The 14,349-nt window shown below is 35.9% G+C and overlaps 1 protein-coding gene across 18 annotated transcripts in view; it reads right to left on the reverse strand.

The window, feature by feature from the left end:
- Positions 1-14,349, reverse strand: part of BAZ2B (bromodomain adjacent to zinc finger domain 2B) — a 290,562-nt gene that overhangs the window by 41,191 nt on the left and 235,022 nt on the right. For all 18 annotated transcript variants that reach the window (XM_045781084.2, XM_087861283.1, XM_087861240.1 and 15 more), the window contains 5 exons: positions 10,979-11,119; positions 8,179-8,433; positions 7,011-7,225; positions 6,075-6,149; positions 4,637-4,880 (listed from right to left, as the gene is read on the reverse strand). In XM_045781084.2, coding sequence (XP_045637040.2) covers positions 4,637-4,880; positions 6,075-6,149; positions 7,011-7,225; positions 8,179-8,433; positions 10,979-11,119 — 930 coding nt within the window. The remainder of the gene's footprint in view (positions 1-4,636; positions 4,881-6,074; positions 6,150-7,010; positions 7,226-8,178; positions 8,434-10,978; positions 11,120-14,349) is intronic.

A 14,349-nucleotide genomic window follows, 5' to 3' on the forward strand; every position in this document is an offset into this window, starting at 1 on the left:
TTGCTGGATCATAGGGTAGCTCAATTTTTAACTTTTTAAGGGACCTCCACACTGTTTTCCAAAGTGGCTGTACCAACTTGGATTCCCACCAACAATGTAAGAGGGATCCCCTTTCTCCATATCCTCTCCAACTGATTTGTTGTTTCCTGCCTTGTCAATTTTTGCCATTCTAACTGGTGTAAGGTGGTATCTCAATGTGGTTTTGATTTGAATTTCCCTGATGGCTAATGATTTTGAACATTTTTTCATGTGTCTGTTAGCCATTTGTATGTCTTCATTGGAAAAGTGTCTGTTCATATCTTCTGCCCATTTTTTGATTTGATTATTTGTTTCCCGTGTATTGAGTTTGAGAAGTTCTTTGTAGATCTTGGATACCAGTCTTTTATCTGTAGTGTCATTTGCAAATATCTTCTCCCATTCCGTGGGCTGCCTCTTAGTTTTTTTGACTCTTTCCTTGGCTGTGCAGAAGCTTTTTCTAACTGAAAGAGATCATGTGGGTCTCTGCAATTAATCCTTTAAGAAGTAAAACTACTGACATGACCTATACTTTAATCAAGAGGCAAAATCTATTTTTGGAGGAATAATGTGCCTATCTTATCAGTCAGATTCATTAAATAGTTAAAATTATATTTAATAGGAAATTGAGAAGTGGCTGCCAATTCTTCATTATGAAGAGTAGCTCTCAAATCACTTAAAGGAAATGCTAATTTGCCTTCTTAGGTCCTAAAATATTTATTATTTTTAAAAGCTTTTAAACTGTTCACTCAATGTTAGTAACAAGCTATACATTTGCCAGGATTTTGATCAATGAAACCCTACAATCTAAGTTAACTCTATAGTTCAACATTCACAAAAAAATAAAGTACCACTTTAAATAATACATCTGGCCTAAGAAACATTAATCATGATTTTTAAGTAATTAATAATGATTTTTAATCTCCCTTAAAAAAATGTATGGTTTGTTAATTTTCCGTGTGAAAACAGCAGCAAAACAAATAATTTCTGTAAATAAACTCTAATTTAGTGGGATAACTACCCAGTAGAATACACTGAAATCCCAATACAGAGTTTTAAAATTTATGAGGGTTAACACTTCAAAACAATTTATAACATTAAGTGCTAAAGAGTGATTCTAATTCTATGAAAAGGTGATTAATATTGGTCAGAAAGGTTTAATCCCTTCTACAGAGACAGCTCCACTCGCCAAATGAAGCAGACTGGTTATAAATGGTATCTTTTGTTTGAGTAATTACAATTCTGATATCAAAATTATATACCCTTCACATTATTTATCACAGCATGAAAATATATGATCAAGTGGTTTCAAAAGTACAACATTGTGAAATAATTAATTTCTGCAAGGAATGTCAATATAGTCTCCTTTTCAGATTGGTACTCAAAAGAAGTAAAGCTCATTCTAGTGATTTTTATCATTTTGGTTTAAAATATAACATGGGGAAAAATTTATGAAAACATTTTGCATCTATGCTCTTTTTATTCAAGAGAATTGTATGGCACATGTCTTATACATTCCTCCACATTATCAAAAGATTCAGTCAAAATTTTGATTCAGTAATTCATCATTGGTCTTGATTAGGTAATATTTTCATACATTCTATCAATAAATTCATCCCTCTAAGTCTTCTTTCCTTATTTTTCCAGCAGTACTTAGTTGGTGTAGGAAAGGAAAAGAATTCTTTCTCGAGGGATGCCTAGGTGGCTCAGTTGGTTGGGCATCTGCCTTCGGCTCAGGTCACGATCCTGGGGTCCTGGGATGGAGTCCTGTATCACGTTCCTTGCTCAGCAGGGAGCCTGCTTCTCCCCCTGCCTGCTACTCCCCATGCTTGTGCACACTCTTTCCCTCTCTGACAGTGAATAAATAAAATCTTTAAAAAAAAAAAAAAAAAAGAATTCTTTCTCAACTTCCTTAGCTAAATACTCCTGGAATCGAGGGCAGGAGGAATGATTGACAGTATATTGTCTTTTGAGCGTCATTCTGCAGGCTTATCAGTATCTCCAGCATTCTTTTCTGATAAGTGAACTTTAACCTTTATGCTCCTTTTATACATGTCTATTTCTGTGACTTACGGTAGCTTCCCTAAACACACACATACACACATACACTCACATACACACACCTCTATGACCTTGCCTTCTTCCCTGTAGCCTACTCTTCAAAGCTAGCCCCTTCACCTTGATTGAAAACCCTCCAAAATGTTTAGGGACCTTATACCATTAATTATTCTCTTCATCTCTTTAATCTTCAACCCCCCTCTCTTATTTTATTGACTCAGTTCAACCAAAGATCATCTCGTTGTCTTACACATCTGAAAAATCCTTGGTCTTTGTCTACCTCTAGGAACTAACTGTCCTTTCTTCTGAGGCACAACGCTTAAAGCAGTCATTTTCACTTTCTCACTTTCTATTTTTCTCCTTCAAAGCCTGGCTTCCACTCCTACCCCTCTATCGAAACTGTGCTGGCACTAGTTACCAGGGAGTCCATGTTGCCAAATTCAGCAAACACTTTCAGTCCTCAGCACATGAGTTTCCTGCTGCCTTAATACTGTTTATCACTGTCTCCTTTTTGAAATGTTTGACACGAATAGAAGAGAGTTAACATTGTGGGCCTGACTGCTATCCTTTGAAAGGCTTGCTCATAAGATTGGCCCTTGGTGTCTGGGAACTTGGATTTTGAAGGGTTTACTTCACTTTGATAAGACTGGCTTGCTAAACTGTGCTAACAATGTGGTTCATACTTTTCTTCTGGGAGTCTGGAATTTTGGCCCATGCTATGCAGGGGGTTCCAGCCCCCCAGTAAAAACTCTGGGCACCAAGTCTCAAATGGGCTTCCCTAGTATACAACATTTCATATATGTCACAACTTATTGCTGGAAGAAATAAGCCTATTCTGTGTCATTCCCTAGGAAAAGACTCTTAGAAGGTTGAGCCTGGTTTCCTCTGGATTTTGTCCCTTATGTCTTTTCTGGTTGTGCTTTGTTTCCTTTTGCTCTAAAATTCAGAGACATAGCATGACTAGATTCTGAGTTCTGTGAGTTCTCCTACTTAATCACTGAGTCTGGAGGTGATCTTGGGGATCCCTGACCCACTACAGAAATCTCCTACCTCTCTATTTCTTCCTCCGCAAAAAGCCTTGTGAGATTTTAAATACTGATGTTCCCTGGGGTTCTAACCTCAGTCCACTACTCTACTCACTAAATCAATCCCCCTGTGAAAATTTATCCACTTCATGATTTTAGATTAATATCTATGTGCTAATAAGCTCCAGATCTATATTTTCAAGACTGACCTTTTCTTCAGGCTTCAGAATCTCAAATCCAACTGACTGCTGAACTTCTGCATAGGCACTTCAAACTCAACAAGTCTAAAATAGGCTACCATCATTTTCTATCTTCCACTATCTGTTTCCTCCTCTCATCCTCCCCTACCATCTATTTAATCTGCTTCTCCTGATTTCACTAGCTCAGTAATGGCAACAACAGCATGCAGTCTCCCAAGGAGATAGTTGGGAATCAATCCTACCCCTCCATCAACCTACACAGCCCATCTTCAAATACTACTCATTCTTCCCACTAAATATTTACTGAATCCTTTCCTCCTTCATCCCAACTACCATTGGTCTAGTTTCAGATCCCTCACAACTCATCTAAACTATTGCACTATCTCGTGACTGATCTTCCCACCTCTGATCTTGCCCTACCCAAATCTGTTTCTATCTTCTGCAGAATTGCCATAGTGAGTCACTCAAAACTCAAGTCTGACCATGTCTTTACCTTACTGATAACCCTTCAATGGCTTCCTATCACCAAAAAAGTATAAGATCCTAGTACACAGCTGTTGGATATGAGGTTCTCTAGTAACACTGAAGCACCTGTAATTCCCTTAAAGCACATTGTGGTTTCAGGCATCTGGGTCCTCGCTCATGCTGTTCTTTTTGCCTAGAACACTTTTCTGTAGCTTCGTCCCAGGTCAACGTGCAGCCCACCTTGTAGCTCAGCTAAGGAGTCCAGAAAGCCTTTGTGAGAATTTATTCCTCAAAAAGGTTAAATGCCTTTCCTTTGTACCTGACTAGCACATTGTAAATACTGCTATCAAATCAGTGGACACTCAATACATTACATTTTCTTATTTCAGATATTCCTCAGTGAGAGTGTAAATTATTCGTCTTTGATCAAAAGCGCCCAAAGCTAGGCACATGATAAACTGGTATTTAAGAAATATACCAATCTCACTAAACCTAACAACACTTTTAGGGCATGAAGGATTGTACAAATGTAAGGTACTATGTTACTCAAATGAGAGAGAATACCTGAAGGTAAAGAATCTGCACAGTTCTCTGGAGAATGCTCAAGTCATTATATAAAAAGAAAAATTTAACTTCTTTCATTCAGTATAAGTGCCTTCTATGTGTAGGCACTGTATTCAGTATCCACCTAGTTACCACAAAAAACTTTATAAGGCCAATATTCTAACATTCAGTTTTCAGATGAAGAAACTGAGGCAAATAATTGTCAAAATGGAATTCAAATGCAAATTCATTTGACTCCAAATTCTGTGTTATTTTTCAATATGTTAGGCAGTCTTAGCTAAGTTTAAAAATCAACCTAAATTTGATTACCTCATCTTCACAGATATCAGTCTTCTTTCCTTTTTTGTCTTCTTTATCTTCTTCATCCTCATCATCTTCGTCAGCTTGGTCATCACTATCATCGTCGTCATCATCATCAAAATCACTGTCTCCCCCCTTCCTTCTTCGCTTGCGTCCTGGTGTGGGTGTGCCCAACGGATGCTGTTCTTCTCCAAGATCAATGCCACCTGAAGTGTCTCTTTTGCCTGTTTTCTTAGCATGAATGATTCTGAGCCTTTAAATATGAAAAAAATGATGGTATGGTTAAGTCTTCTTTCTGTACTTTTTAGAGAGCATAACATTTTTTAAAAAGATTTTATTTATTTATTTGAGAGAGAGAGAGAGAGAGAGAGAGAGCACAAGTAGGGGGAGGGGCAGAGGGAGAAGCAGGCTCAATCCCAGGATCCGGGGATCATGACCTGAGCCAAAGGCAGACACTTAACTGACTGAGCCACTCTGGTGCCCCTTGTTTTTTAAGAGAGAGAGAGATGGAGAGCACATGCATGGGGTGGGGTGAGTGAGGGAAAAAGAGTGAATCTCAAGCAGGCTCCATGTCCAGCACACAACCCGACCCAGGGCTCGATCTCATGACCCTGAGATCATGACCTGATCTGAAATCAAAAGCTGGACATTTAACTGACTGAGCCACCCAGGCGCCCCAAAGAGCACAACATAAGTTTTAAGCAAAAATACCTTCTGGTATTTTTGTCAGTAAGGAATACATCAGTGACAATAAAAATTAGAATTAAGGAAGTTTAACAAACATGTTTCCAGAAATTACAGGATGTATTAACTTTCAAGAATTATTCAGGATATCTCTTTGGAATTAGCAAACATTTAAAAAAATAAAACTTAGAAGGCTGAAAAGATTAACTCTAGCAATGCCAAGTGATAATTCCTGATCTCATACTATCAGACTGAATAAATTTAAATTCAAATTACCACAAAGAAACTATCCTCTTATCATAGAAGTTGAATAATTTCAGCATTGTATTTCCTGGCAGGAAGCTAATTAAGTTTTAATGCTGAATGCATTTGGGTATCTTAGACCCTCTGTAAAAGCAAACTTTAATTAGAAAGCAATTTAAAAAAGTGGTAGTTCCAAACAGATTCTGTTTATGACAAAAGTAACCAGATAGCAACAACAATCTTAGAAAATGTGATTACTTGACTTGTTTGAAATAAAGAAGATAAATGGACTGTTTTCTAAGTTTGAAGAATATGAGCTCAATGAATCTCATTAACTATTTTCCACTGCAAATTCTGACCTTGAGTTTCATTAATTTCATATCTCATCTTTATTAAGTTTTACCGTTTCTAATTCTAAGACAAAATAAAGTTGAAATTCTATCTTTGCAATCTGTATATTTTACAAGGGAACTTGTACAAAGGAAAAACAGTAGACTAACTTTAATAAAACAGGACTTACTTTCGAAGTTTACCTTCTACTACCCACTTATCTCTCCTCAAGTTTGACATATAATCAATGTTCTTGTCAATTTCACTGTCAATGCAAAAATTAGAAGACATATATTAATCCTTATGCAATACATTAATTTGGTAATAAGCGAACTGATGCAGTTTTTGGTAAGTATAAATGCTGATTGCCTATGAATAGCAAAAACAACTCAAAATTACATTAATACATTATCATATCTTCGAGATATATGGAAAACTTAAAATGTCCAGTAATGATAGAAATGCATAGCTCCAAAATATTTGGCTTGATCCTTTTCTTACAAAGGTAAAAAACTAAAAGTAACATATTTAAATCTGTAAAATAATAAATAGCAAGAAGAAGATGAACATGAATTTGTTCACCAAATCTTGAAATACTAGAGTGGAGAACTTACTTTGACTCTTAAATGAGACTAAGTACTTTTTAAAAAAGTATAAATTAATAAATAAATAAACTAAAAATATTAAGACTGCATTAGCACATAATAAAATAAAAAGTAGCTGGATAATTCTAGGAATGGCTACTAAGGAAAATCAGGCAGACATCTATCATTGAAAGACATTGAAAAAAAGAAAAATTCTGGATTCTTTCATTTTTGGCACTATGGCAAAAAAAGTATTTTTACATTTCAGTGTATAAATAATTAACAAAATTATTATATAAATAAAACAAGTTATAAAGACTGTATACCGTATGATCCAAATTTTTGTTTCAATAGACTTCAAAGAAATATATTAAAATATTATTAGCAGTAGTCACCTCTGAATGGTGAGATCAAGTGTAATTTTAACTTTTTTTGTGCTAGTCTGTTACTTCAAGATTTTCCATAAGAAATTTGTATTATTTTGTGATTAGGCAAATTCAAAACAGAAAACAGTCACCAGAAAAGTCTGGGTATATGCTTACCTCACCACACTCTTACTGCATGCCAGTTCATTGATCAGGAAAGCCAAGACTGAAGCTTTCTGTGCTGGAGTATGAGCCTGAAAAGCTTTGGTTTTCAGGCTTTCGGTAAGTTCAGTTTGTCCACAATGGGCTTCCATAAAAATCTGCAAAATCTCCGAAACATTGTCTCGATTCACACCAACATTCAGCAAATGTTCTCCAAGAGCTGTTTTGGCCTATAAATGTTTGACATTTTTATCAGTATTGATCATAACCATTCATGACATAAAAACAATACGATTTTAAAATATGGATATTACATGATCTAGATATTACTGACAAGGACTTTATTCATATTTTTGATGGAGTGGAGATTAAAAATAGGCAATAGATCATAGCCAAGTATTTAAGTACTTGTAATCCTTCTATTCCTTCTTCAAGCCCTTGATTAAAAGTTAGGCAGGGAGAACAGTATGTAAACTCATGGGTAGAAATAATCTATCACACCTTCTTTGACTATAGAGACTACCCTAAGCTTTTCCAGGCTTTATCTAGACATTCTATCAGTAGTGGTGGGGGGGCAGGTTCAAGAGCCCTGTTATTGTGTTCTGGCTCTCTGGTGTCATGGGTTCTACTGCCTGCCTTAGGGAAGGAATAGGGAGATGAAGGAGCAATTAACAGATGCATCTGGAAGCTTTTCACTCTACAATATTATCTGCAGCAAAGCTGACCAAAATGTGTATCTTAGCCGAAATTAAGATAAATATGAACTTAATGGGTATTAAGAGTATTCATGTGCTGATCTATAGGTGCTTTGATTAGCCTCAGTTTTTCAAGGTGATTAAGACAGAACACAGTATAATTTCAGAAGGCACACATAAGTTCTGTTTTATGAATTATGATTTCTCTTTTGTCTAATATCACATGGGTATTTCTTTAAATTTGGTTTTTGCTGACAGCTAGAGGAAAAGAGTAATTTGGGAATGATCTATATTCCTTAGGCTTTATGAGCCAGGTTTTTCTAGGTTTGTACCAATTTAACCTGAACCAGATCTACATTTAACTTTGTGAGACACGTAGGAAAAAAACTGGATCAGTCTATACAATCTTCAGCTAATATGCTAAAGCCAGCTAACAATGCACTGATAGTACAAATTTTTAAAAAAATTTATATTTTGGTTTTTTTTACCTTGTATCCTGTAATTAGACCTGGATCACATACAGCAGCTGAGAGGAGCCTCACAAGCAAGTCTTGTACTTCACCCATGCTGTCCCCTATATTTAGCAATCCCTCTTGAAGAACACTCAGGTTTGGAACATCAATATTCACATCAAAGCCCAAAACTTTACCAAAGTTTCGTAAGAACTGCACCACCATGAGACAGTCTGAAAATGTACTTCCAGAGAGAACAAGTCCTGGAATACGAGGCAACTCTGGCAAAGGCTGCACATAAAACAAAACAATAAATAAATAATTTTAAAGCCATGATTTTATATCTTCTGAAGTAAAAGAAGTTGCTGTCTTTGTTTTTCCTGCATCAATCATACCAGTGATTTTCCCTCTGGATTGTAAATCCCCTGGGGGCATTTCTACAACCCCATGGTATTAAGTACAGATAGGCTCTCGAATGCAACTCACCAACAATAAATTTGGTTGAACCCAACATGAACTTAGATTTCTGCAAAAGAGAACACTAATTTTAACTAACTTACATATTGATAAACATTGGTTTATGTGACTGGAGAAAAAATTAGATAACATAAGAAACATTTCAAAAGTACCTTCCCATGGACATACTTAGTAGAGTACTGATTTCTTCTAATGATGGAGACCAATTTATATTTCACACTACTTTAGGAGCTCAGAAACTAACAGGGTACATCTGTGGGCTGTATGGTTGGGAGTGGTGGCATTTTTGGCTACTGAATGTGGACAAATTACTAGGTCAACATGATCAGAACCCATGACCCTATCAAGAACCCAGTTATACTACAACTAACAGTCTTTAGGTTTCCAATATGTAGCGAAACATTAATACTGAGTTTCAATATTAAAATTAGAAAGCTGTCTCTTTTGCTCCTTCTCAAATATTTTTACATATTAACAGTTTAATGACCAAACTGTAGTACTAGTTGTCATAAATGTTTAAAAAATTAAGGAAATAGGTAAGCTAAATTAAAAATATTTTTGTAGGGGCGCCTGGGTGGCACAGCGGTTGAGCGGCTGCCTTCGGCTCAGGGCGTGATCCTGGCGTTATGGGATTGAGCCCCACATCAGGCTCCTCCGCTAGGAGCCTGCTTCTTCCTCTCCCACTCCCCCTGCTTGTGTTCCCTCTCTCGCTGGCTGTCTCTGTCTCTGTTGAATAAATAAATCAAATCTTTTAAAAAAAATATTTTTGTAGATAAATGGGATTCAATAATTGTATCTTAAACTTCAAGTAGAAAAAAGTGTGACATGTAAATATTTCTTTTTCTCTGAATTTGTCTAGTTCAAAAATGTTCCCCTACCCTTCATTTACTGAAATAATAAAATACTTTTTCTACTAATATTGTATGGGAACACAGAACTATGGATAATAGCTGATACCATACAAATCTTTTACGTTCTGTTTTAAAACCATTTAATTCAGAGACTTTTCCAGAACCCTATCATATACATACATTTCCATAAGACTCTAAAAATGTATATAACAAAGCTAACAAAAATAAGGCTTAAAATGAACATATATTTGACATAATGCGTATGGATTTAAGTAAAAATAAAAGATGCGAGGAGATGTAAAGCTCATTTAGGATTAAAAAATATTTACTCACTCTGAGGCTTATTAAATGTGTTAACTAACACATTCTGGGCTTAGGAAACTTTAAACACACAATTGACTAAAACTAGCATGTATACTTTCATTTTTACTTAAAAGCATTTATGCTATGTAACTAAACAGAATATTAATATAATTAAATCCTCACTGGAGTATTAAAAGTTTGCTTTAAGTACTTTAGAAGCGATCTTACACAGATTAAGAGACAGTCATTATTTATACATCAGATGAATATGACTTATAAGTAATATAGATGCTACTGATCAAGTATAATAATATGTCATAGAGATGATATGCAGCATCAATATAATTTTCTAGAAATACCATCTTCTTAGGTACAATCAAACATAATAGATTTCTACTAATACATGAAATCGTGTCAGATACTAATATTATTTTGCTCTTTCCAGTTTCTACTTTTACATATTTGAGCCACATTAGATGTCTGTGAAGCATGATGGAAGGGAAAGCACATATGAAGTACTTTGGTTGGCTATACTTCTTGGCTTTCAGGATGATAAACAGTATGGACTCTGGAATTTAACAAACTGGAGATTGAATCCAAGTTGCTACTTATTAGCAGTGTAATCTTGGGCAAGTTCCTTAACCTCTTTGTGTCTCAGTTTTCCCCTTGGTAAATGGGCATAAATACCAGTTCCCCAGGCCTGTGGTGAGGATTAAGTGAGAGAATTCATCTAAAGCACTTAGCATAGTGTCTGGCATGTAGTAAACATACTCAGTAAACGTTAGCTACAATCACTAAAGCACTGAAGGAGGTCATAGAGTATAAACCGTCACTTATGTAAATATCTACCAGCGCATGGTGAGGGGCTAGAGCTTTCCGTACCTAAATGCCTGGAAGGAACCAAATGACATATAGAAATCCTATCCACTTCTCTAATTCGTCTTTGCAGATTTCCTCAGTATTTCGACTTCAGTTTAAAAAGGCTTACAGTGCTCCACCTATATATTAAGAAGCACCATTATTGGCATAGGAGCTCTGAGAGGTTTATTGGTGGCCATCCGGGAAAGGCAGATAGACCTTGACTTGGAAACCCACTGCTCTGGTTAAAAACGAAACGCTTTCATAATGGCAACTCTGGCAAAGGAATCAGGTGAGACACAGGAAAAATTAAACTTACTAATGAAATGTTTTACATGATAAATTACCTTTTGGTCTGCTAAGCACATATCTTCATTAGGCTTCTTTAGTTCCTTTGCCATTTCTAATTCTAATCTTCGTTGCTCTAGTTTACGTTCTTTATTTAATCTTTTCTCATCACGTTTTTCTTGCTTCAACCGTTCTTTTTCCTTAAAAAGAAAACCAAGTCCAACAGTCTCTTTAATCACTGTATGTGTTTGAAAAACCTCCAGTTAAAAATTTAAAAAGTTATCAAAGGGTTATTATTTTCATGAATAGAATTCTCAGGATATTTAGGAATACACTTGGAACTACATAGAAACAATAACTGATTTTCACCCTTTGAGTTTTAAAATAATCTTATGACTGTGTGTGTGTGTGTGTGTGTGTGTGTTTGTATTACCAATATTAGATTCAACCCGATTCAACTCAGATTATTCCATTATTCAAAATTTACTCAATCCTTCCCCAGGTTACAATATGAGAATCAAATACTTATTAACAAAAGCAGATATACAAAATTCACATGGGTAATTAGATATTTATAAAATACAGTTAGCTAGTATTAACACAAATTTTTGTGTAGCTCCAGGAAGCAAGGGAGGATTTATAGCATGAAAGTGGAAGCAACATGCTTGAATTTGCAAAAACTGTTCTTTCAATTAACTAGTTTTAAAATAGCACCTGTGACGAAATCAAAATACTATTTACCACTATAAACAACACTTAAGAGAATGTAAAATGGATTCTGAAGGCAATTCCAAAAGCATTAAAAAAAATATTTTCAGTAATGAGAGCAATATGGAAATAACTGTCCTGTCTCCCTGTTGTAGGGGATGACACCCTGTTGGAAGAAGTCAAAAGTTTTTCTATAATAATATTAGTGTCAGTACTTTATTGCCAGACTTCAAATACAATGTTTACTTAGATGAGAAATAACAGTGGAACCATCAGGCAGTTCTAACCTATTACCTCACACATTTGACACACTAATGATGGGTTTACTTTTGTATGCTGGTCTCTTCCTTGTTTAAAAATCTGTCAATTTTTCAATTTTCTTTATTTTCATCAAAATAAAGTCCAACTCCTTACTTTTTTTTTTTTTAAGATTTTATTTATTTATTTGACAGAGATAGAGACAGCCAGCGAGAGAGGGAACACAAGCAGGGGGAGTGGGAGAGGAAGAAGCAGGCTCCCAGTGGAGGAGCCTGATGTGGGGCTCGATCCCATAACGCCGGGATCACGCCCTGAGTCGAAGGCAGACGCTTAACCGCTGTGCCACCCAGGCGCCCCCCAACTCCTTACTTCTGAATTCAAAACTCTCTTTTTTCTTATCCCCGTTTTTGTATTCTATGTAGATCTAGTCAAACTGTTTGCTATTCCTGAGGAACATCTTGTTTCCTCACCTCCTTATATTGGTGCTCTCCAAGCGGGAAGGTCATTACTCCCATCTAGTGGATCTTAATCCTATTTAAACACTACCATCTCCTCTTAATTCTCATAGCTCTACCCTACTATTTTAACATTGCACTTACTGCTTCCTATACTACATTAGCATTTCCCCCCATATTCTAGCTATATCTGTTTCAATTACCATGGCTAAGATAGCACCCTGACTGCTGTGGGAGGGCATGCCACAGGAGAGACACAGAGGAGAGGATCTTCCTGCCAGAGTAGAGAAAGCACAGTGTATTTGAGAAATTGCTAGGAGTGTCAAGAGTAGAGTGTAGGTTGCAGATTGAATAGTTGCTGAATATTATGATACAGAGCCAGAGGCCAGGTCATGAGAGCCTTTTTATATGATATGCTCAAGTCACTGCTCATTTTTATACAACCTCTAAATTTCTGGGTTACTGATTCATACAGACATTTGGGAGGAAAATGATTTGGAAACTGTATTGTGAGATTATTGACACCAAAAAAAGTGCTACAATTAATCTTACTGATTATAAACTAAAAGCAATTTCTGAGGGTCTAATGACATAAAATACACACAATTAACATGCAACATTCCCACAATGCACTGTAGATTTTCAAATCAAATTATCATTGGTAGAAGATTTTTTCCCCCCAGAATTGGATTTTCAATTTATAAACACATGAATGTTGCTCTAAGAATTTTTTTCAAGGAAGAGAAAACATTTTGGTCACTCACCAGAATATAAATGACAATCACCAACAGAAAAAACAAATGTCTCTTATAGATTTCAAAGTAGCTGGTATAAATTTTTCTACCATATAGGACTAACCCAGAATTCTTAATGATGTTCACGATAATAATTACAAAAATAATAACTGAGACTACTATTCACTAAAAACTGTTGAAAATGATCAGCATTTCTTTTCAAAAAGAAAGGACAATGTGACACTAATGTTCTCTTCACTGTGCCAACGTCACTGTGATGCCAATCTGGGGGTACATAATACTTGAATGACAGGTAGACAATGAGCTAAAGTGCATTTAATGTCATGAGGTAAATATGGCTTATATTTGTGGATACCATTTTTAGCTAGTGATAGGCAATATTTTTTCCGGTTAGAAGAATTGTTATAATATGGCATGGAGGGTAAAATGACATCAATTTTTAGGATAAAATGGAGATTTCCAAGAAATCTTAGAAATTTGTAGGACCTTTATTACTTAAAGACAAGCATCCATTCTTGTCTTGAAGTATCAGGGATACTTCAAAGAAAACATGAAGTCTCTAAATGTAGTAGATTTGGTGAATTTACTCACTAATTTATCTAATGAACTTTAATGAATTGTATAAGACAAGATAACTCTCAAAGAACTAGAGCTTCTGGGTCCCCTCAACAATCAACTAATATTTAAAATGGTATATAAAGACAGTCACAATCTAGCCCCACACAAGTTTTCATCTCCTATGTCATGATTATCAGTGTATTTCCCATGCTCTAGTCACACTGTGTGGTACAGCTGTGTGGAGAAGACAGCGTAACCAGTTTGAGGCATTGCTTGGATGATGATGAAGATGATGAAAAAGGACAAGGCGGAGGATGGGGAGGAAGATGAGGAGTATAGACATAAGGAGGAGAAAGAGGAGAAGGAGAAGAGCAACAAAGCCAAGATGGGCATACACAAGGTGAAAACGAATTAACCCTCTCTTTGCACCTTCCTCCTCTCTGCCCACAGGCCATATTGAGATACAACATTGTACCTTTGTATATGCCATTTCCTCTGCCTGGAATGCAGAACCTCTCTTCCTTAACCAGAAATAAAGCCTGCTTTTATTCTTCTCATAAGTGCTTCAGGCATTTTAATCTCTCTCTCTTTTTCTGAGCTTCCACATAACATTATATTATGTATTGCACTCTGGGACAATTATTTGTCTCAAGTTGATCTCTTACACTTTAGTGTAAGGTTCTAGAGGTCAGAGGA

Source organism: Ursus americanus, chromosome 1, assembly GCF_024610735.1.
Source record: "Ursus americanus isolate L20-20 chromosome 1, mUrsAme1.1.p, whole genome shotgun sequence".
In the NCBI taxonomy this organism is placed as follows: domain Eukaryota; kingdom Metazoa; phylum Chordata; class Mammalia; order Carnivora; family Ursidae; genus Ursus; species Ursus americanus.